This window comes from Amblyraja radiata, chromosome 2, assembly GCF_010909765.2.
Source record: "Amblyraja radiata isolate CabotCenter1 chromosome 2, sAmbRad1.1.pri, whole genome shotgun sequence".
In the NCBI taxonomy this organism is placed as follows: domain Eukaryota; kingdom Metazoa; phylum Chordata; class Chondrichthyes; order Rajiformes; family Rajidae; genus Amblyraja; species Amblyraja radiata.
This window is the reverse complement of record NC_045957.1, coordinates 129,214,309-129,239,802: the sequence shown is the minus strand read 5'-3', so window position 1 is coordinate 129,239,802 and position 25,494 is coordinate 129,214,309. Positions and strand designations below refer to the sequence as shown.

General features: G+C 41.0%; 1 protein-coding gene across 1 annotated transcript in view; it reads left to right on the top strand.

Annotated features, from left to right (window-relative positions):
• pip4k2a (phosphatidylinositol-5-phosphate 4-kinase type 2 alpha) overlaps positions 1–24,626 on the top strand; it is a 229,170-nt gene extending 204,544 nt beyond the window's left edge. The window contains exons 8-10 of the mRNA XM_033015537.1: positions 7,406–7,658; positions 17,099–17,202; positions 22,397–24,626. Of these exons, the coding sequence (XP_032871428.1) occupies positions 7,406–7,658; positions 17,099–17,202; positions 22,397–22,477 (438 nt within the window). The 3' untranslated portion in view covers positions 22,478–24,626. The remainder of the gene's footprint in view (positions 1–7,405; positions 7,659–17,098; positions 17,203–22,396) is intronic.
• The last annotated feature ends 868 nt before the right edge of the window (positions 24,627–25,494 follow it).

The following is a 25,494-nucleotide window of genomic DNA, read 5'->3' as shown; positions in this document are numbered from 1 at the left end:
TTCTTTAAACCTATCAGTCGGTCTTGTTTGACCTTTGTTGCCCGTTATTCATGAAATGTTTTGAATCCTCCATTAAAACAGAAAGTATTTATTTGGTATATCAACCTCTGTTTTCTTTGTCCCTGGAGCTATAAAACAATATTCTGCACTCTGTTTTGCACTACTTGAGGTACTCGTGTAGGCTGATTTGCCTGGATAGCATGCAAAACTAAGTGTTTCACTATATCTCAGTACATGTAACAATAATATACCAATACCTAACAGCATCCACAGGAAAATCCCTCCCTTTCAAGCAATTATTCTGTGCATTGAGGAAGAGAATTGCATGTACATTAAATTTTAAGGTATTCCTCCATCTGTTTAGATTTTAAATTCATGCACACATTCCCATATCTGCCATTTCCCTATTTCCGATTGAAATTCCTACTGTGTCCGCATGTGAGCACCCATGTTTACTTTGTACTGATTTATTTTTCTTTCAGATACCTTATGGAGCTTATGTAATCTTATGTAATATCTTGTTTCTCTTTTTTGTCCCCTCAGTTTAATATTTTCTTGATAATTCAACGACTCCTAAAAATCTACCTATTTTTTTTCAAACTACAACCCAATGGTCCAAACACTGAATCCTCACCACCTTGTTCTATCTGTCCATTTTTTTAATTTTCCCCATGCACCCACCCAGCCTCTGTCTCTAAACTCTCCCTTAACCCTCTGAAGGATTTGAGTATAGGAGCAGGGAGGTTTTACTGCAGTTGTACAGGGTCTTGGTGAGACCACACCTGGAGTATTGCGTACAGTTTTGGTCTCCAAATCTGAGGAAGGACATTATTGCCATAGAGGGAGTGCAGAGAAGGTTCACCAGACTGATTCATGGGATGTCAGGACTTTCATATGAAGAAAGACTGGATAGACTCAGCTTGTACTTGTTAGAATTTAGGAGATTGAGGGGGGATCGTATAGAAACTTACAAAATTCTTAAGGGGTTGGACAGGCTAGATGCAGGAAGATTGTTCCCGATGTTGGGGAGGTCCAGGCCAAGGGGTCACAGCTTAAGGCTAGAGTGGAGATCCTTTAGGACTGAGATGAGAAAAACATTTTTCACTCAGAGAGTGTTGAATCTCTGGAACTCTCTGCCACAAAAGGTAGTTGAGGCCAGTTAATTTGCTATATTTAAGAGGGAGTTAGATGTGGCCCTTGTGGCTAAAGGGATCAGGGGGTATTGAGAGAAGGCAGGTACGGGATACTGAGTTGGATGATCAGCCATGATCATATTGAATGGCAGTGCAGGCTCGAAGGGCCGAATGGCCTACTCCTCCACCTATTTTCTATGTTTCTATGTTCCAACAAGCTCCATGTACCCGTCATACCCCACCTCACCTGGTTCCACCCAAAACCTACCAACCCCTCTCCCGCCCCTCACACAAACCTCTTTACGCTGGCTATGTACTCTCAGACCTGATGTAAGGTCTTGACCCTAAAAGTTATCCCTCCCTTTGGATCCCCAGATGCTGCTTGACCCACTGAGTTCTTTCAGCTGTTTGTTTTTTGCTCCAGTTTCCAGCATCTGCACTTTCTTGTGTCATGATTTTCATAATCTTCAAGCTTATTGCTCTTTTGGGCAACATTTTTAAGTTCCTTTCATGTATTTAATTATGTTGCTGGAATTGGACAACATTTAGTGCAAATCATTTAATTTCTCATTGGCATAGATAATTGATCTGAATTAGAGATGATTTATTTACATGTTCATTGCCTGCCTCCACTCATTAACTTTAATACAGTTTCATAATTTACATTGCATAAATTGCTCCTCACACCTAAGTAGTTTTGTTCAGTTTTATGAATATTTCAAAGGCATTTCTAATTAAATCAAGTTCAAGTGAATTTATTGTCATGTGTCTCTGATAGGACAATGAAATTCTTGCTTTGCTTCAGCACAACAGAACATAGTAGGCATTGACTACAACACATGAATAAATAAACGGATAAAGTGCAAATAACAGATAATGGGTTATTAATGTACAGAGTTTTGTCCGAGTTGGTTTAATAGCCTGATGGCTTTGGGGAAGTAGCTATTCCTGAACCTGGTCGTTGCAGTCTTCAGGCTCCTGTACCTTCTACCTGAAGGTAGCAGGGAGATGAGTGTGTGGGCAGGATGGTGTGGGTCTTTGATGATACTGCCAGCCTTTTTGAGGCTGCGACTGCGATAAATCCCCTCGATGGAAGGAAGGTCAGAGCCGATGATGGACTGGGCAGTGTTTATTACTTTTTGTAGTCTCTTCCTCTCCAGGGCGCTCAAGTTGCCGAACCAAGCCACGATGCAACCGGTCAGCATACTCTCTATTGTGCACCTGTAGAAGTTAGAGAGAGTCCTCCTTGACAAACCGACTCTCCGTAATCTTCTCAGGAAGTAGAGGCGCTGATGTGCTTTCTTGATAATTGCATCAATGTTCTCGGACCAGGAAAGATCTTCAGAGATGTGCACGCCCAGGAATGTGAAACTCTTGACCCTTTCAACCATCGACCCGTTGATATAAACGGGACTGTGGGTCCCCATCCTACTCCTTCCAAAGTCCACAATCAGTTCCTTGGTTTTGCTGGTGTTGAGGGCCAGGTATTGCGCTGGCACGCTTGCTCGGTCTCTCTTCTATACTCAGACTCATCCCCATCAGTGATACGTCCCACAACAGTGGTGTCGTCAGCGAACTTGATGATGGAGTTCACACTATGGCCGGCTACGCAGTCATGAGTATAGAGTGAGTACAGCAGGGGGCAAGCTAAAAGTTACCAGAATTCTATCATGTTATGTCTACTCTTCTCCCAGTGTTTTTCAGAATTTTATCCTGTTATGACCACTCTTCGCCCATATTTTATTCTTATGCTTATTTATTATCTTATATCATTGCATAAAGCATAACCTGAAGGTAGCCTCTTCCATAGTTATATCCCAGTCAAACCGGGAAGGTCTAGAAGGTCATAATAAACCCTCTTTATGAACTTGCTCTCAAGTTGATAGCTGCAGATTTAGTCTGTCCTGTGTAAGTGAAGGTTGGATCCATTTGCATCCACTCTATTGCACTAGTTTGCTTATATTTCCCAATTTAATTTCTGGCTGACATTATTATTAGGAGAGGATATAAATTAACCTTACCATTCTCTGTCCTTTTGTTGTTTTTTAGCTCCAGCCAAATTGATTCTGCAATTTAATTTCAGTGGCTAAGACCCATTTCTATTCCTGGCTTTATCCTGTTCTGCACTATTTTCTATTTTCTTTCAAATTACCAGTTTTGGTCATTTGCACCCACATCTCCTTGATGTTTATTAGATTAATCTCATTTCTATCAAACTGCATAAATAATTATAAACACTTTTTAATTCAGAAATTATACTTTACCTTGAATCTTTTTTTCCTGTTCCTCCTTGTCTACTTAGTCAATGCTTTTCAATAACTTTTGTTAAACACTCCATTCCATCCTGATGCACTTTGCTTATTTTAAACCAAATCCTTAAGGGCCTGTCCCACTTGGCCGTCATTTGCGCGCCATTTACGCGACCTGGTAGCGTGTGGGTAGCACGGGACGGGCGCATGGAGTGGCGTGGAGGAGTGTGGAGTTGCACGCAGTATCGCGCTGCGTGCCAGGATTTCGTGCTGCACGAACTCTTCGCGCGCCACCGGCCTGTCGCGTAAATGACGGCCAAGTGGGACAGGGTAACGTTTCGGGTCGAATTGGTGACGTTTCGGGTCGAGATGCTGCCGGTCCCGCTGAGTTACTCCTGCATTTCGCGTATATCTTCAATTTAAACCAACACCTGCAGTTCCTTCCCCCAGATTAATTTGGTCTGCAGCTTGCTACTTTTCATTCACCTCTTTTTTTGAATAGGGGCATTACATCTGCAGTTTTTTCCATTGCTAGCAGCACGCAAGAAACGGGAACATTTTAGAAAACCACTACAAAATATCATAAACTGGGTAAATATCATAAACTGGGTATTCAAGTTACGTCACGCGCTCTAGACGGCTGTGCGGACGCATGATGATGCTCGCATCAGTCTAACGACTGTCGCGCGTCAGTCACTACCGGCTTGTCGCGTAAATGACGGCCAAGTGGGACAGGCCCTTTACTCTCATCTGCTATCCTGAATCGTACACTATTCTCCCATTTGCATCTTCCCACCTCCCCCCCCCCCAACCGAATTCCTGACCTTGACCTCCCTATTTCCTAACCAACCCTGATTAGAGTTTAAAAGCCTCACCTGTCCCTGCTCCTTACGTGGTTAGTTAGATTATTTGATCCAATCTAAAGTAATAGGGAAATATTTGCAGCCCATTGGATCAGATTCCTTGTTTCACCATTGTTGTTTGAAGCGCCTTTTCCCACATTTCCCACAACACATCATCACATTTCCAATTATTTGCTCTAAGCCGAATGTGCACATGGCTCAAATACCAATCCTACCTTTATAAGAAGACATCTTTTACACTTTGATTTTGTCTCCGGATTCTCTTGGTTACATCTTCCTTGTCTCCACCAAGAATTGGATGTGATTGTTTCCTAACCCATGGGATGAGACTGCCCCTCTGAATTGAAGAACACAAAATGCTGGATTAACTCAGCGGGACAGGCAGCATCCCCGGATTGAAGTTGTGCTCCCACTCTCAAAGTTTTATAATTTTGAATTATAAAATTCGATGTTTTATCATTTGAATTCCTCTTTAAAGACTTGAGTGTTGTAAATTCATATGGGTAGACAGTTTAGAAGATTTATATGGGTTACAAGAGAACCAAATGGGTGGGAGAGCAGCGGTGACAAGACTGGCAATACAGAACATCATCTGCTCCACTGCATTTAGACCTGATACTAATTTCTTGTCTTTCAACAATAAAGCATCATAATCAAATTCAAACCTGTGGTAAGAAATGTGTTTTTGATGAGTTGATCTATGACATTTGTTAGATTTAACAAATGGCTTGCTCATCGGCAATAATAACATTTCAATGTTTTGTGACTTAGTCACAACAAAGTTAACTTCAAAGCATCAGTAAGCAATAAGCTTAAAATCATTTGGCCATTGAAGCACATCCCTCAAGTATATTAGCATTTCAGAATAGTGGCTATTTGATACAAATCCTCTCTATGTAATTTTCTCAGTAACCCTGCAATAAAAAAATTATGATACGTGGTTGTTTACTAAATGAACCAATGTGAAAGGTTCATCCTAGATTGTGGAGCATGCCAAATGTTTTCCACGGATTGATATTTGTCAACACAAAAGTGGAAGTCTTCAGAAAATGATAACCTTACATTATGAATGATGGCGACAATATTGGTATTGAAAACATTTTGTATTTTCTGAGCATGCTCCAAAACCAAAAAATCTGAGCGTTGCTTTGTAAACATTTGTACAGGAATTATATTTTCATTTTACACACACACATTGTTTCATAAAGTTCTTGGTATACGAGTTATGAAAAATCACAAGATAAAAGGCCATTTGGCCCAGCTGGACTATGTCAGGCCTCATCTGGCTTTTCATTAAATAATGCTAAAAGACCTGCTGGTGCGGGTTTGTGCGTGTATATGCATATGTATAAGTCAATCCTCTGTGACATTGCACACAAGGAATTATAATTGAGTACGACCTTGAAATGAAACAGAGACCGAGGGCAAATATTAATTGGGCAAGAGGATGCAAATGTTAGGGAGCCCCCTTTTTAAAGTCGTACATGCTTTTAAAAAAAATATTTCCATTAGAAATTCCTTTATCCATGTTTAAAATGGAAACTGTTTATCTAAAGTTGTCATGGTGTAATTACATCTTTAACCCTCAGTGAAAGCAGTATAGCATTTCTAATGAAAAAGCTGACAGGAAGTATGCACAGATGTTTGATTTTTATTATAGATCATGTGTTTATAAATGGTTTGTGTTTCTAAAATTTAGCGTGCTTGTGGAAATACATACAGACATTTCCTATCACGTTTCAAATTCTCACCACACTTGCCAAGATGACATGCGCTCAAAGGCAAATTTCAAGAGAACAACATCTACCCCACCAACCCCCACCTCGCCCCATATTAGAAGATAATTTGGAATGTACAATTTGGAATGTACAAATAAACTGCAATGAAATATACATCCTTAATGTATTTGTGACAAAAATAATTTTGACTTTTGTATGCTTAAACAGAGATAGTGCAAAACATATAACAGCATGTTAATATGTAGCATCTTATGTTTATCCGGTTATCAATTATTGAAAGCACAGCAATTGGTCCCTTAATTGATACTTTGTGGAAAACTTAGCCCATGCAAGAACTTATTTTTTATTGTTCTAATGCCTGATGCATATCATCACATACAAAACTCTGTGGCATTTGTTTTACTTAATTTTTAAGATTAAGAAATACTGAAGACGCAATATTTAAGTATTTAAGTACTACAATGAGTGAAGCCATATTTTCTTTATCTAATAGGTAAGACTTCAGGGTTAAAGTGACATTTACTTACAGTTTAGCAGAATGATAATGATTTTCACCTGTGATTTATAAGTTATAGGGGCAGAATTAGGCCATTCAGCTCATCAAGCCTACTCTGCCATTCAATCGTGGCTGATCTATCTTTCCCTCTCAACCCCATTCTCCTGCCTTCTTCGCATAACCCCTGACACCCGTAATAATCAAGACCCTATCAATCTCGACCTTAAAAATATCAGTTGACGTGGTCTCCACAGCCTTCTGTGGCAATGAATTCCACCAAAACAAATTTGTCCTGAAATACAATTTGTTTACTGATTTCCACGTACAAAACCAACTAGAAAATAGGGAAACAAGGAACTGAAATTACTGAAATTACTCCTCATAACACGGTTCTATCTTTTCCCTCCTTGTCCAGTTTTTTCCTAACCACCTCCAGAACACCTTGCATAGAAACATATATGGCCCCCTCCTGCACCTATTTTCTATGTTTCTATGACTTTTCCCACTTCCTCCAAAATTCAAGGTGCATCTATGGGGTCTCACATGCCTACAATGCTCTAACTATGCCTGCTTCTTCCTTAACTACGTGGAACGTACTCTTTGAAGCGTGGATACATAACTTATGAAACACGAGTGCAAAGCACAGGTCGACACAGCACGCGGTATTGGTGAATGATTGTTTTTTCAAACCAGTGGGAATAATTCAGTTGGATTCCCGGATGGTCGGACATACACTTTCCTTATCAGTTCTTTGTCAGTTTCCTTCCAGAGTACAATGGAACTAAGGCAGCATTACTCCTCTACCCATAAGTAATTCAATGTTTGGATGCCATTACTCTTCAAACTGCATTGATACCAACTTTTTTTCCTTCTAGTTATGAGAACTTTTATATGTGATTGTTCACATTCTGTAATTTTATTTTAGTTTCTTGCTCAGCTGAAGATTATGGATTACAGTCTTCTGGTTGGTATTCATGACGTTGAACGAGCTGAACAGGATGAAATGGAGTTTGAGGATGAAGAGGATGAAGGAGAAAGTGATGGAGCAGGAGGCCAAGTGACGGGGTCTTGTGGAACACCTCCAGACAGCCCCGGAAACATACTCAACAGCTCAAGGCCGTTAGCACTGGGTGAATTTGACCCAACTATTGATGTGTATGCCATAAAAAGCCATGAAAGTAAGTAAATGCAATTTTAATTGTAATTTCCCCATTGATTGATGCAAATTACTTATGGTAATAATACATAATAAATACTTTATTAACCCCCTTTTCAGGGGAAATTCAGATGTCAGGTGATTGCAATAAAATGTCTTGGTATTAATGTGTGAATGTTATATGTTCAATAATTGGGAACAGAACTGTCAGTATAACATTAGATAATTTTAATCAACCAAAATATATATATATTGCCTATATAAAGACAATTAAGTTCAAATTTAAATTCTAATAGATGTACCTTTTCCTCAGGATGTACTGAGCTTGATTTAGTCATGATACTGATTTCTAAAATAGATCCTAATTTTCATGTTAAATTATATCTCATATTTCATCTGCTAATATCTGTCTTGCAATTAATTATGTTTCTTTGTTATCAACTCTCCAATAAGTAGAAACTGGTTTGTCTTTTCTGTTTTGATGAGCTACTAATTAGTTTAAAATCTCTCATTGACATTTTCCCCTTGGAAAACAAGCCTCAGTCACCTTAACTCACCTTGACAGTTGTATCTCTCATTTATGGTAATGTCTTGTAAATGTTTCCTGCAATTCATTTGGTTCTAAAACATACTGTTGGCAGGATGAAGGCCCGAGTAGCATGCATTTCTCAGGCTTTGATTTAATTGTGGTCTATAGAATTGCAAGAGGACTCCTACCATGTTATTCTATGTTTCTAGAAACTGACTCTATAATTTTGATGTAAATGTCTTTTGCCTTTTGCATCATTACTTTTATTGATACATACATCTAATTCCCCAGATTTGGTTTCTCTCTAATTCATTATCTTTCAATCTTTCAGCATATTGAGTTTTATTTTCAATTTGTTCACCACTCTGCAAGGCTTTTTATGCTTTCCTATATTTTTGTGCAGTTCCAATTATTTCCATTATAGAAACATAGAAACATAGAAAGTAGGTGCAGGAGTAGGCCATTCGGCCCTTCGAGCCTGCACCGCCATTCGATATGATCATGGCTGATCATCCAACTCAGTATCCCATCCCTGCCTTCTCTCCATACCCCCTGATCCCTTTAGCCACAAGGGCCACATCTACCTCCCTCTTAAATATACCCAATGAACTGGCCTCAACTACCTTCTGCGGCAGAGAATTCCACAGATTCAACACTCTCTGTGTAAAAAATGATTTTCTCATCTCGGTCCTAAAAGACTTCCCTCTTATCCTTAAACTGTGGCCCCTAGTTCTGGCCTTCCCCAACATCGGGAACAATCTTCCTGCATCTAGCCTGTCCAACCCCTTAAGAATTTTGTAAGTTTCTATAAGATCCCCCCTCAATCTTCTGAATTCTAGCGTGTACAAGCCGAGTCTATCCAGTCTTTCTTCATATGAAAGTCCTGCTATCCCAGGAATCAGTCTGGTGAACCATCTCTGTACTCCCTCTATGGCAAGAATGTCTTTCCTCAGATTAGGAGACCAAAACTGTACGCAATACTCCAGGTTTGGTCTCACCAAGACCCTGTACAACTGCAGTAGAACCTCCCTGCTCTTATACTCAAATCCTTTTGCTATGAAACATTATTTCCAAAAAAACCCCTACCAAGTGCTGAAGTAACTCAGCAGGACAGGCAGCATCTCTGGAGGACATGCCTAGGCAATGTTTCGGGTCAGGATCCTTCTGCACAAAACAAAATGGTGCCTATCTGCCTCTCCGTGTCCTCCAGAAATGCTACCTGATCCACTGAGTTACTCCAGCACTTTTTGTTTTTTTTTGTAAAACAGTATCTGGAGTTCCTTGTGTCTTCATTATTTGTCTTATAAACATTGTGATTGTTTCTGCCTCTGTCTCATCCTCTTGCACCTCGATCTAGATAACCATGTCTTCTGTGTGTGGGAAAAACCTACCTCTCAAATCTCCTTTAAATTTCTCAACTGTACTTTAAACGCCTCCTCTCTTGCTCTATTTTCCTCTGCCCTAGTGAAAAAGTCTCTGACCATCTATTGTATCTACGCCTCTTTATATGGTCAACTCCCAGTTGTCTTTGTGTAGGAAAGGACTGCAGATGCTGGTTTAAATCAAAGATAGACACAAAATGCTGGAGTAACTCCGCAGGACATTCTGAACAAGGGTCTTGACCCGAAACGTCACCCATTCCTTCTCTCCAGAGATGCTGCACGTCCCACTGAGTTACTCCAGTATTTTGCATCTACCTCCCAGTCTTCTTTGTTAAGATGAAAGTAACCCAGAATCTCTCCTGATATTAACAGCTCTCAATTCCGGGCAATATCCTGATGAATCTTTTCTGTACTCTCTTATTGCCACCAAATCCTTCCTGTAGTGTGGTGACTGTACACGGTACTCCAGGTGCCATCTGAATAATGTTTTGTATAACTACAACATGTATATGGTTTTCCCGTATTCCAGTATTGAATTGTGTGGAACACCACTTTTCTCTCTCTTCCAGTTGGAACATTCCTACTGCTGCATGTCCTTTGCTTTTATTCTTACAGCTATTTTTCTATCTATTCGCCTACCTTGCCTGAGTGATCGTCTTTGATATGTGGCATGTGTGGCAATTTATTGTCGAGCATCTGAAATTCCATATTTGCTGCATTAATTGCATTGTCCAATTTTTATTCTTTTGCTCGTTCTTCAAATAATTTAATGTTCGTAAATCTGAAATACTTTTGGAAACTTATACATTCCACTTTTTATTATATATTCTACACCCAGATTTTTTGTTATTTGACCTTTCCAACAACAATCATACTGTGGTGTCTTTTCTACGCCTGACCTTAAAATAATTAGTCTGATGTCCCCATGATTTTCTTCAGAACAATATGGGAACAATATCTAGAATCATAAAATTATACAGCACAGAAAGTAGACCTTCTGACCAACATGTCAATGCCAACCAAGTTGCCTAACCGAGCTAGTCCCACTTGCTTGCACCTGGCCCATGCCTCTCCAAACATTTCCTATCCATGTACCTGTCTAAGTCTTTTAAATGTCATAATCTTACCTGCCTCTACCACTTCCTCTGACATTCTATATACCACCCTATCTCCAGGCACCTTCCCTTGCAACTGCAGGAAATGCTACACTTGTCCCTTTATCTCCCCCCTTGACTCCATCCAAGGACCTAAACAGTCTTTCCAGGTGCGGCAGAGGTTCACCTGCATCTCCTCCAACCTCATCTATTGCATCTGCTGCTCTAGGTGTCAGCTGCTCTACATCGGTGAGACCAAGCGTAGGCTTTGCCCAACACCTCTGCTCAGTTCGCAATAACCAACCTGATCTCCCGGTGGCTCAACACTTCAACTCCCCCTCCCATTGCGAATCCGACCTTTCTGTCCTGGGCCTCCTCCATGGCCAGAGTGAGTCCCACAGTAAATTGGTGGAGCAGCACCTCATATTTCGCTTGGGCAGTTTACACCCCAGCGGTATGAACACTGACTTCTCTAATTTCAAGTAGTCCTTGCTTTCTCCCTCTTTCTCCTCCCCTTCCCAGCTCTCCCACAGCCCACTGCCTCCACCCACCTCTTCCTTTCATCTTCCCGCCCCCCCACCCCCACATCAGTCTGAAGAGGGGTCTCGACCCGAAACGTCACCTATTCCTTCGCTCCATAGATGCTGCCTCACCCGCTGAGTTTCTCCAGCATTTTTATCTACCTTCGATTTTTCCAGCATCTGCAGTTCCTTCTTGAACTATTCTTCATCCTCGCTGCCTTTTACCTTCTGGTGCAGTCAACGTAGGAAAGTGAAATCCTCCTTGATCACTGCACCAGTTTTTGGTTTTTTTTGCACTAATCTTGTATTCTTTACACATTCTCTTCCCCTCTCTCTGACTTGTTAGAGCAACTGACCCAGCACTAACATTGTCTTTTGTTGCTCCTCTGTTAAACCCATGTGGTGTCACCTATTAACCTTTCTAACCACATCAACCCTTCTCAGAACCTCTTTAACTTGTATTTCCCAATCGACCCCCTCCTAGTGTTTTTATTCCACACACCTCTCAGAAATCGTGCAACCATAAAAATGCTTTAATCCACCTTTCTGTATTCGATCCAATATCACAATTCAACAGGTCTGTTCCTATTCACTAGTTTGACAAATGGCATCAGATGTTAGCATGTGAGCAGAATAATGCTTTTACTCTATAAAAGAAATGAACCTAATCAACTATATTTGCTTTCGATACATTGGCCTTCATAGGTCAGGATCCATTGTACGAGATGATGGTGAAAGCACGTTTGGAGTGCTGAGAAGATTTACGAGGATGTTGCCTTGACTTGAGGGCCTGAGCTATTTTTGAGAGGTTGAGCAGGCTATACCGTGGAGTGCAGGAGGTTGAGGAGTGATCTTATAGAGGTGTATAAGACCATGGGAGCAATAGATAGGGTAAATGCACTGTCTTTTACCCAGAGTTGGAGAATCAATAAACAGAGGTCAAAGGTTTAAGGCAAGAAGGCAAAGATTTAATAGGGGCAACTTTTTCACACACAGTGGGTGTTGGATATATGGAACAAGCTGCCAGAGGAGGTCGTTGAGGCAGGTACTATATTAGGATTTAAAAGACATTTGGACAGGTCCATGGATAGGAAAGGTTGAGAGAGATATCAGCTGAAGGGCACGTTTCCAGAACAAGGGGTCACAGTTTAAGGATAAGGGGGAAGTCTTTTAGGACCGAGATGAGAAAAACATTTTTTGCACAGAGAGTGATGAATCTCTGGAATTCTCTGCCACAGAAGGTAGTTGAGGCCAGTTCATTGGCTATATTTAAGAGGGAGTTAGATGTGGCCCTTGTGGCTAAGGGGATCAGGGGGTATGGAGAGAAAGCAGGTACAGGATACGGAGTTGGATGATCAGCCATGATCATATCGAATGGCGGTGCAGGCTCGGAGGGCCGAATGGCCTACTCCACATATTTTATGTTTCTATGTTTCCATGCCGTATGACTCTATGAAGCTATAATATTCTTGGCCAATTATCCAGTGAACTGGTCAATGCAAATTATTAATTACTTTAAAGATTCAGATGCTTGAATCTGGAGCGAGTAATACACTGTTGGAGGAGTGTGTGTCAGGCAGCATTTGTCGAAGGAAATGATATGTCAAGACCCTCCCTAATGACCGAGGAATGCAACTTTCCCCTGCAACCGCAGGCGATGTATCAAATGTCTCTAACCATTCTAGCTCCCCTTCCTATGTCCATACTGACCTTTCTGCCCTGGCCCTTCTCCATTGGCAGAGTGAGGCCAGTGGCGGGCCTACATCTTTGGGGCCCTGAAGCTTGAACTGTTATGGGGGCCTCTTCACAACCAGCAACGAGGTCTGGATAACCACTGTTATCCTCTTCAATGGGGTTGTTCCACGACACGCTGGCTAGGCCCCCGGCGGGGTCCAGGGGCAGCGCCCCCCGGTGGGGGTTCAGGTTGCAGGAGTTTAGGAAGCACGTGCATTTTCAATAAATTGAAAGTGATTCTCAAGCTTTCTGTTGGTAGTTTACATAACAGAAGCTTAGAATTTTTCTAACACATAAGCAGTAAAATAAACCCCAAAAGATATATATTTCATGAAATGGACAATAGACATTTCTATGATCATCCACAATCGGTACCCCATTCCTGCCTTCTCTCCATATCCCTTGACTCTGCTATATTTAAGATCTCTATCTATCTCTCTCTCTTGAAAGCCTCCAGAGAATTGGCCTCCACTGCCAATCCACTCTTGAAGATAACGGAGTCAGGGGATTTGGGGAGAAGGCAGGAACGGGTTACTGATTATTGATGATCAGCCATGATCACATTGAATGGCGGTGCTGGCTTGAAGGGCCGAATGGCCTCCTCCTGCACCTATTGTCTAATGTCTACTCACAACTCTCTGTATGAAAGGGTATTTCCTCATCTCCGTTCTAAATGGCTTACCCCTTATTCTTAAACTGTGGCCCCTGGTTCTGGATTCTCCCAGCATTGGAAACATGTTTCCTGCCTCTAGCGTGTCTAAACCCTTAATAATCTTATATGTTACAATAAATGGCCTCATACAACTAAAAAAAATCTTTATAAAAACTATGTTACTTGAAATGTCTCTTTGCCTTGCACTGAGATGAGAAAACACTTTTTCACCCAGAGTTGTGAATTGTGGAATTCTCTGTCGCAGAAGGCAGTGGTCTCGTCTCCTTCAGCAGCACCTGGGTCTCCCTTCCTGAGCTCAGACATCCACTTCTCCTCACCTCAACTACGCTCACTTCCCCTCACCTACACACCTCGACTAATCCCCTCGCCTCACTAAACCCTTTGCCTCGACGATACCTCACTACCAAACTTCTCACACCTAAACCTCACCTCGACTAAACCGTACCTCACAAAACCTTGCACCTCACCTCACACCTTAACCCCACCTCAACTTAACTAAACCTCCCACCTCACACCTAATCCGTGCCTCGACTAATCGCCGCCTCTCCTGCTATTTATAGTCCTCCCGGCCGTTGGCGGCACCTCACATGAGCGGAACGGCTTCAACCAGGGGGGGCGAGGGCCGAGCGCGTAGAGTGGTGCAGGCGCATTTCCCGAGAGAGCCGCTGGGAGAGGAGGGGCACACGCAAACGTCAAGCCCGAGCCCAGCACCCCCGCCCGGAGAGGCTGCCGGATTTAAATAGGAAGAATATGCTTCTGGGGCCCCTCCGGGACTAGGGGCCCTGAAGCTTAAGCTTCATCTGTTTCATAGTAGATCTGCCCCTGAGAGAAGGTTCACCAGACTAATTCCTGGGATGGCAGCTTTCATATGAAGAAAGACTGGATAGACTCGGCTTGTACTCGCTAGAATATAGAAAATTGAGAGGGGATCTTATAGAAACTTACAAAATTCTTAAGGGGTTGGACAGGCTAGATGCAGGAAGATTGTTCCCGATGTTGGGGAAGTCCAGAACAAGGGGTCACAGCTTACGGATAAGGGGGAAGTCTTTTAGGACCGAGATGAGAAAAACATTTTTCACACAGAGAGTGGTGAATCTGTGGAATTCTCTGCCACAGAAGGTAGTTGAGAGCAGTTCATTGACTATATTTAAGAGGGAGTTAGATGTGGCCTTGGTGGCTAAAGGGATCAGGGGGTATGGAGAGAAGGCAGGTACAGGATACTGAGTTGGATGATCAGCCATGATCATATTGAATGGCGGTGCAGGCTCGAAGGGCCGAATGGCCTACTCCTGCACCTATTTTCTACGTTTCTATGTTTCTACACTAAGCCCATAATTCTGGCACAGAGGAAAGTAATTCATTGAAATTATAGTCAACCGGAGATCCTCGATTCAAAGTAATAGTGTTCCAACCTAAAATATACAATCATCCATATAAATTGGAAACTGGAGCATTACAGAGGACGTAATGATGGGTTAGCAATTATGGGAGAAGACAAGGAGTGGATCAAGTTGTGTACTGTGCGGTATAGGGCATTTTCACTCTGCATCTGATACCTGATGTGGACAAATTTGCATTAACATAGAAACAAAATAACAAATACTCCTGGCATTTGATTTATTTCAAATGTGCAAATTTATGAAAAATGTTGTCCATGTACGTTGTCATCCAAATCATGAATGTATGTAACAAACAGCAGGGGGCGCTGCGCAGACTCGGCGGCAGTCACTCCACTGGTCCCAGGCCTCCAATCAGTAAAACGATCCTCCACAACTACCTTTTAGATTTCTTCCTCCAAGCCAATTTTGAACTTAGTTTTGAGTTCACCTACACATCACGCTGTCTCGGCGAGGTGACCAGCACAATCAAGGACGAATCTCACCCCGGTCACTCCCTCCTATCCCCTCTAGCATCAGGTACCATCAAGAAAACGCACACCTCCAGATTCAGGGACAGTGTCTTCTGTTTTAACTTCACTGGAATTTATCTTGCACTGAACAGTATTCTCTTTATTGTGTTTCTATATACTGTGCGTGGCTTCATTGTAATCATGTATATTCTTTCCGCTGACTGGATACTAAATGAAAAAACTTTTCATTGTGCCTCAGTACACGTGACAGTAATAAGCGAAACTAAATTCGATAGTTTACCTTGGATTCCATGCGATCTACCATGTGGAACATTGTCAAAGGCCTTGTGGGGCCCCGTCAAAGGCCTTGCTAAGTCAATAAAGACAATGCCCACTGTCCTACCCTCATCAATTCTCTTGGTAACCTCCTCAAAAAAAACTTTAATCAGATTTGTGAGATGATTTCCCACACACAAAGTGATTATCCCTAATCAGTCCCTGCCTATCCAAATGCTGACACAGACAGAGCTAGAGTACCTCGGTGGGTCAGGCAGCATCTCTGGGGAACAAGGATAGGGTTCGGGTCGGTATAGATATCCATGTTCGCCAGAGAAGCTGCCTACAGCGTTACTCCAGCACTTTGTGTCTTCTTTTGCAAACCAGCATCTGCACTTCCTTTTTTCTATATCTCCTATCCAAATGCTGATAGCTTCTGTGCTGGATTCAACTAACTTGTTCACAAGCTCATCTTTCCCCTAAATCAACATAGAAATGGCATACTACAATAAAAAAAATACTAGAAGCAGAGTTAACATCAATCGATAACATTAGTAATGTAGGAATGATATACATGAAATGTTTTTAATATGATATGTACCTGCCTCTAATAAAAAGATTATTTTTTTTTTAATTTAAAAAAGAAATGGCGCGAATAGTAATATACAAATTTGGCAATCTAAAATTATGAGAAAATAGGCAGGATGCATTTTCATTTCCTTCTGTCAAATACAGATAAATAACAAAAACACAATTAGCTCCTTTTTGCTGAGAATCACCAGTGTGGTTTGTTTTATTTTTACAAACAGAAACTATATTTGTGCCGTGATGATTTAAAAATAAACCTAAATATTCAAAATATTTTTCAAATTCTATAATTTAAGTAAGTAATTTCAAGATTATTTCTGCACAGAAATGGGATGTTATAAATATCATAAAAATAAATAGCTGGAGGATATTTATGTAAAGTGTTATTCTTAATAGCTTGATCATTGGGCTAGCTGTTATCAGACTGCTTCAGTTTCTCCCCTCACCCCATTTTCCTCAGCAGTTTGCACATCCATTGACACCTGGTGCCTTTCCACTGATTTGTCTGTAGATTAGCATCCAGTTCAAAACCCGGTGTTCTTATGGGATTTATGGGATGCAAAAAAGGCTCGGTCAGAAAGGAAGGTCATAGATTCACCAATACAATAAGCATTCTACAATTTTTTAAAATATTGCAAAGTTTGTTAGGAGGAAGCTTGTGCTTCAGTTGCCATTTAACTGATGTTCCCACTGCGATCTGTCCTGTCCAAGCAGTTACCAGTAATAATGACTTTATGTAACATTTGTCCAACTTTATAATGCATCTTTGTCAGTTATAATTACATCTTGTTCACCAATTATACATTTATTTCCCAGACTCCCAGAGGAAGGAGGTATACTTCTTGGGAATTATTGACATTCTGACACATTATGATGCAAAGAAGAAAGCAGCACATGCTGCCAAAACCGTCAAACATGGAGTAAGTAATTCCTCTTTTCAAACCTCACATGCTTTGAGGTTTAAGAAGCGCAACATAAAAGAGTCTTAATTGTTTATTTTTAGTGGGCACATAACTTTAGGTTGAAGGCAGCTTTGTTCCTTGAGGAATTCTAAATGTCTGCACATAGAAACATAGAAATTAGGTGCAGGAGTAGGCCATTCGCCCTTCGAGCCTGCACCGCCATTCAATATGATCATGGCTGATCATCCAACTCAGTATCCCGTACCTGCCTTCTCTCCATACCCCTGATCCCCTTAGCCACAAGGGCCACATCTAACTCCCTCTTAAATATAGCCAATGAACTGGCCTCGACTACCCTCTGTGGCAGGGAGTTCCAGAGATTCACCACTCTCTGTGTGAAAAAAGTTCTCCTCATCTCGGTTTTAAAGGATTTCCCCCTTATCCTTAAGCTGTGACCCCTTGTCCTGGACTTCCCCAACATCGGGAGCAATCTTCCTGCATCTAGCCTGTCCAACCCCTTAAGAATTTTGTAAGTTTCTATAAGATCCCCTCTCAATCTCCTAAATTCTAGAGAGTATAAACCAAGTCTATCCAGTCTTTCTTCATAAGACCGTCCTGACATCCCAGGCATCAGTCTGGTGAACCTTCTCTGTACTCCCTCTATGGCAATAATGTCCTTCCTCAGATTTGGAGACCAAAACTGTACGCAATACTCCAGGTGTGGTCTCACCAAGACCCTGCACAACTGCAGTAGAACCTCCCTGCTCTTATACTCAAATCCTTTTGCTATGAAAGCTAACATACCATTCGCTTTCTTCACTGCCTGCTGCACCTGCATGCCTACTTTCAATGATTGGTGTACCATGACACCCAGGTCTCGCTGCATCTCCCCTTTTCCTAGTCGGCCACCATTTAGATAATACTGCTGTTGAATCCTAAAACAACCCTAAAACATGAAATAATAATGTCCAGCTCACACATAACCTGCTGTAGTGCTCCTTAGTCCGTACTGAACAAGTGTGATATTTTTGGAAGCTCTCCCATCGTTTATCCCATTGGTCTGTTCAGATGGAAATAAAAAATGTTAGACCTGGATTTTTACCACAATGTCACAGTAGTTCACTGTGGAATTGCCGGTTAGAAATGGAAATAGAAACATAGACATAGAAACATAGAAAATAGGTGCAGGAGTAGGCCATTCGGCCCTTCGAGCCTGCACCGCCATTCAATGTAATCATGGCTGATCATCCAACCCAGTATCCTGTACCTGCCTTCTCTCCATACCCCCTGATCACTTTAGCCACAAGGGCCACATCTAACTCCCTCTTAAATATAGCCAATGAACAGGCCTCAACTACCTTCTGTGGCAGAGAATTCCAGAGATTCACCACTCTCTGTATGAAAAATATTTTTCTCATCTCAGTCTTACAAGATTTCTCCCTTATCCTTAAACTGTGACCCCTTGTTCTGGACTTCCCCAACATCGGGAACAATCTTCCTGCATCTATCCTGTCCAACCGCTTAAGAATTTTGTGAGTTTCTATAAGATCCCCCCTCAATCTTCTAAATTCTAGCGAGTACAAGCCGAGTCTATCCAGTCTTTCTTCATATGAAAGTCCTGACATCCCAGGAATCAGTCTGGTTAACCTTCTCTGTACCCCCTCTATGGCAACAATGTATTTCCTCAGATTAGGAGACCAAAATCTGTTCTTAGGTCGTTCACTGCTTGGGTATGTTGCAGGGACCACAATTCATTTGAATTGATAGTTAATGGTAGTAATTTGTAACACTACAGGGGGGAAAAAGGGTAAAGATAAGGTAACAATTTAAAAAAAAAAAGTATTTATGTGGAAATAATATAATTGTTTTGATTTAAACTTATATAGGCACGGTAGAGACCATGAACTAGTGTGAGCAAATGTGTAGCTGGGTAAAAAGGTTAGCATGCCAGTGATTGGTCAAAGGGGCCATTTTATTTGTGTGGTGCAATTCTATGACTATCTGCAGCTTTGGTGAAACCATATCTGGAGTACTTAAGGATAAGGGGGAAATCCTTTAAAACCGAGATGAGAAGAACTTTTTTCACACAGAGAGTGGTGAATCTCTGGAACTCCGTGCCACAGAGGGTAGTCGAGGCCAGTTCATTGGCTATATTTAAGAGGGAGTTAGATGTGGCCCTTGTGGCTAAAGGGATCAGAGGGTATGGAGAGAAGGCAGGGACGGGATACTGAATTGGATGATCAGCCATGATCATATTGAATGGCGGTGCAGGCTCGAAGGGCCGAATGGCCTACTCCTGCACCTAATTTCTATGTTTCTATGTACTGTGGAAGATAGAGAGTGCTTGAGTAGCTCAGCAGGTCAGGCAGCATCTCAGGAGAACGTGGATATGTTCGGGTCAGGAGCCTTCTTCAGGCTTATTGTAGAGTGGAGGTGGGGAAAGAAAGCTGGAATAGAGGAAGTACAGGACAAAGCCTGGCAGATAATAGGTGGGCGGAGGTGAAGAGGGTTATTTGATGGGCAGAGAAAGGTTGAATAAGTTAGGTCTTTATTCTCTGGAGCGCAGAAGGTTAAGGGGGGACTTGATAGAGGTCTTTAAAATGATGAGAGGGATAGACAGAGTTGATGTGGACAAGCTTTTCCCTTTGAGAATAGGGAAGATTCAAACAAGAGGACATGACTTCAGAATTAAGGGACAGAAGTTTAGGGGTAACATGAGGGGGAACTTCTTTATTCAGAGAGTGGTAGCGGTGTGGAATGAGCTTCCAGTGGAAGTGGTGGCGGCAGGTTCGTTGGTATCATTTAAAAATAAATTGGATAGGCATATGGATGAGAAGGGAATGGAGGGTTATGGTATGAGTGCAGGCAGGTGGGACTAAGGGTAAAAAGTTGTTTGGCACGGACTTGTAGGGCCGAGATGGCCTGTTTCCGTGCAGTAATTGTTATATGGTTATATGGTTATTGTTATATCTGGTTGGACAAAGACCAGAGATGAAAAGACAAATGGTGTGTGATAAAAGGATTGAAGAGTTGCACATTTTGAAGCTAAAGGAAGGAATGTAGGTGGAAGGGGAGAGAGAGGGGAGAAATAAATGCAAGTTCAAAAGACCCGCGGGGGATGTGGTTGGTTATTTGGAGGAAGGAGAGAAAGGGGGAGGGTTATGTAGTTACCTAAAATTGGAGAATTTAATGTTCAGGCCATTGAGCTCTAAGCTACCCAAGTGGTATATGAGTTGTTGATCCTCTCGTTTGGATGTGGCCTCACTCAGGCAGAGGACAGAAAGGGTCAGTATGGGAATAGGATGAGGAGTTAAAATGGATGGCAACTGGGAGATCCAGCAGGGCTTGATGGACCGAATGCAAGACTAGACTACTGTGTACAGTATTGATCTCTTTCTGAATAGATATTGATGTGTTGCAAGCAGTTCAGATAATTCACTTTTTCTTGTACCTATAATGGGCAGGATATTTTATGAGAACAGGTTGAACATGCTGGACTGTAGAAACCTGAGAGGGGACTTTGATTCAAACATATTAGATCCAGAGGACATTTAGCATGGTGATGTGGAGAGGTTTTTTTCCTTTAGTGGAAGAATATAAAGCTAGGCATCATTGTTTTCAATCATAGTCAATACAGCAGGGAAACAAGCCCTTCGCCCAGCCAACATTCTCATCTGTGTGACTCCTATTTGCCTGACTCCCATTTGCCATTCCCTCTACACCTCTCCTATCTGCCCAGGTGTTCCAAAGCATTTTGTATGTGCCTCAACTACTTCCTCTGGCAGCTCATTCCATATATCCATCATCCTCAGTGTGAACATTTGTCCTCTACATTCCTATTAAATCTTTCTCCTTTCACCTTGAACCTATTCCCTTCAGTTTTTGATTCTCCAACCAGAGAAAGACTCTGTGCATTCACCCTATCTATGGTCCCCGTGATTTTATACAGCTCTACGAAATATTTTCTCTACGTGTCATGAATCTTTGGAACTTGCTTCTTACAAAAGGCAATGGTCTTTAAATATTTTTAAGGTTGATGTAGAAGCAATTTGTAGTGCTTTAGTTAAGTATATATATATATTGTTATTTATTTCAATTTTTTTTTCAATGTTTCTGAATGTCTCTGACAGCTTTGACAAATGCACTAAACACAAGGTGGGGGTATACTGTCTATCAAAGGTTTCAGATGGGTGTCGTAGGTGAGGTATGTTCCAGCTCACCAGCATCATCACATTTCAATGCTCTGCCACTACCCAGAGCCTCTTAGCTTTGATCCTGGACCATCTGGGCAGGTGAATCAGACTTTCCAGATCCAATGAAGATAGGTATTGGGTGAATGAAGGATAAGCATCTTCATTGCAAGACTCGCTCAGGAAAGTTTGGGCCATTGTGATTATGCGTGAAGACCTGCTCAATATTTAACATTCAAGCAAAACCATCAGCAAAAGATGCAATTGTCATTTACAGTTAGAGCTTGTTATGGGCTTGTTGTAGGTCAGATATTAATACAATTCCAAAGCACAGCTGGATTTATGGGATTTATGGGATCTAAGCTGAGGCCATCGCTGTAATGGGCAAATTAATTTTTCCAGTAGTCATTACTGTTATTCCTCAGTTTGATGAGAGGTTTGTGTACAAACAGCTTTCTTACCTTCCACAATTTGAAATTAATAGCTAGTAGGTAACGTGTTTACTGTTTGACCTCCGCAACACTGACCTCGGGCACAGTCATCAGGAAGAAATGAATAGCTATAATTGGCCCACACATTATTCCCACTTTTTTGTTTAGTTTTTAGTCTATTGTCACCTGCACAGAGCTACAGTGAAAAGCTTTTGTTGTGTGCTAACCAGTCAGTGGAAAGACAATACATGGTTACAATTGAACCATGTGTTGTACCAGTTGTACCATTCGCAGTGTACCGATATATGATAAAGGGAATAATGTTTAGTGCAAGATAAAGCCAGTAAAGTCCGATCAATGTTAATCCGAGGGTCTCTAATGCGTTAGATGGTAGTTCAGGACTGCTCTCTAGTTGTGGTAGGATGGTTCAGTTGCCCAGCTGTTTCTTATCATTCCTCCATCACAAAGAAATAAGGAGTTTTTTAAAAGAAGCTTTTATTCAAAGTCATCTATTGGAAAAGTTTGTTAAAAATCAATATATGTGAAAGTTGTTATATAGAAAATGATAATAACATATAATTCATTTTCCAGGCTGGTGCAGAAATATCCACTGTGAATCCAGAGCAGTACTCGAAGCGCTTTGTGGAATTTATCACCAGTATTTTGACATAACCTAACATGTGCACGAACAGGAGGGGTGATAATGACATTTGAATGAAAGGAGCTAAATGAAGTGGCATCTACAGCATTTGTCTTGACGAAAGCATTCCCTTGTTTACATTTTCTAATTATGATGACTGTTGGAAAATAGCTTTACCTGCTTCCTGAATATCCCAGCACGGTTCTCCCGATTAATGACTTGATATTGTGGGGGAAACATATAAAAATCTTTGGAGTGCACTGCATACACACTCTGAGACCAGCTGTGATGGAACGTTGTGGGGAGAGGTACTTTAACGAAGGGGAAGAAACTGCATGTTATTTGACACACAGTAATCACTAGTATCAAATTATAAACTGTGGATCGGTTTATCACTTGAACTGAAAGAAGGAGAGCAGTATTTGTTTAACTTGCTAATGTTACACTTCTGTTGTGCACACTGGCACTCCTCTAGGTGGCTTCATGGTTTATCGTTTCTTCAAAGGAATCATGTCATAACAAAACTTACAATGTACTGTAAAATAATGTAGAAATAAATTTGGCTTCAATCCCCACATTTTTTTGGCAGCTTGTACTATATACGTGTTTAAAAATTATAATTCTTACGGGCAAAATTCAATAAAAAACCACTGTGACCCTCTGAAATATTAACTGGGTTGTCACACAGTACAGAAAAGATGTGCTTTAATTGTTGAGATCTGCCTTATTTTTATTTAGCATGGTTTGGGGCAACAATTTACTGCATTTCTAATTTCTCATTTTGAAACAATGTGTAAAATGAAGAATATAAAGTCACAAGCGCCACTTTGTACACAACTGATACATTGCAGTTGTAATTGTAAAAGTGGGATTAATATTTTAAACTAACATTAGCAATACTTCAGGCTACTCATCATATTGATTGATGTAAGTTAATATCACAATGCACCAAGTCTAGGATTTTAAAGCGCTCTTATTCTGGGAGTTGCAACTAACTTGTGTTGCCTAGTGAGCAGTTTCCTCTTTAAATAGGGTTTATAATAAAATGTATTTGGATAAAGCCTATTGTTACAATGATCTTATTCTATCTTATTATTAATGCCTAAAGATATTATTCAATATCTATTCTTACACGTGTTCCACACCCAAAAATAAATATGAAATGCTCCAGATATTTATTATTTTCTTTCATATAGGCCTGTCAAAACACAATAGTAATATTTTGCATGTCATGGTTGCCTTTCTAAGCTTTTGCAACAACAGGTGAGGAAAGGAGGGGATGCATTAAATGGATATGTAATAAACTGTTGCCCAAAACCTTTCAGTCTGCATCTGTGAATTAATCTTCTCTACTACTTCCACCATCTCATTAATCATGAAGACTGTGCTTTTTCAGTAAAATGTGCTTACTATCTTAAAAAAAAAGACACTGTGCAACAAGTGTGCCTTTAATTGAGGTACCTGCAAATCATTAAAAACGCTGTAATGTTGGTATAGATTTCACTAGCAGCTGTGCCATCCCCAGAAATTGGGAATTTTCGCAAGCAAAGGAGTGCCAGAATGCCTTTCCTATTAAAAATGGGTCAGTGATGTTTTGACTTGCAATTTCTTTTTTAAAACATGCTTCACAGTAGGTTGCAATTACCTAGATTGTACTAGGATTCTAGCGAGTATCAGCATCTTCAGTGGCCAAAGGTAATATCATCCATGTGGGTATGTAATAATTTAACATGGTTTTGTTATTCTGGGTATAGTGATGTTGACACTGTAATGTAAATGTACAGTTATATATTTTATGTATTTAAAAGAAAATTCCATAATCATTGTGCCGGTCACTTTCATTTCAAATTTTCTGTAGGATGCTATATTTTCCATTAGTAATAAGACTACGAGAAACAAGTCCCAATTGGGTGGGGGGGTTTGGGTGGGGTGGGGGAGGGGGGAACACGTACAAATATGTTTAGACAAATATTTCCTTCCGTGGCTCAACTGTGTATTTTAAATTCTTTTGGCAGCTTACAATATAATGCACAATATTTTGTCTGTTAGTCATTCATGTAGATGAAATGTACTTTTGTTTAAGTGAGGCAACTTTATAAAATATGTACCAGTACTGCATTTGACACACTCCATACCTAAGCTTTGCTTTATCAAATAAAGTGCCCTGTTGTCTCAAATAAAGTTCTGGAAGTATTGATGTTATTTTCATGCTGTTGGTTAAAGAGCACTTTCCTGTCTTAATTTTTTGCTAAACCACTCGGGCAAAACATGAACTGATGCCCAGCAGCAGTTTGAGTTCTTATCCAGTTGCTGCATTTGAGCAGTGCTTTCTTGATGGGCTAGAATGTACTGCAAGCAGTGAGCTGTCTGCACTGATAACTGACCCGTGTGGTAAATATGGCCTTGCCTTTTCCTGATCCATTACTGACTGTTTTATGCACAAGTTATCCTAATCCCAAATGGCAAGGCCTTGCAAGTATGTCATGCATCAATCCCATTTGCAAAACAATTGAAATACACTAACAGTTTAGTTTAGTTTATTGTAATGTGTACAAAGGTACAGTGAAAAGATTTCTTTCTGCATCATCTATTAAATGTCTCAGTTCAGCATAGAACTGTTAGTGTGTTCTGGCCTGATTTAGACTTTAGACACACAGCGTGGAAACGGGCCCTGCAGCCCACCAAGTCCGCGCTGCTGAGCGGCTACCCCGTATACTAACACTCCTGCACACAAGGGACAATTTTATCATTTTTACCAAAGCCAATTGACCAGCAAATCTTTGGAGGAGTGGGAAGAAACCGGAGCACCCAGAGAAAACCCACGGGGTCACAGGGAGAACGTACAAATTCCATCCATCCAGCACCAGTAGTCAGGATTGAACCTGGGTCTCTGGCAGTGTAAGGCAGCAAGTCTACCGCTGTGCCACCTTGCTGCCATTAATGTGTAAATAAAGGAAGGAGGGCAGCAACAATTGATAATGGCTTCCTTTCAATTTGTGAGCAATTCTGACCATGCGGTAGCCTCTAAATTCCCTACACAGCCATCTGG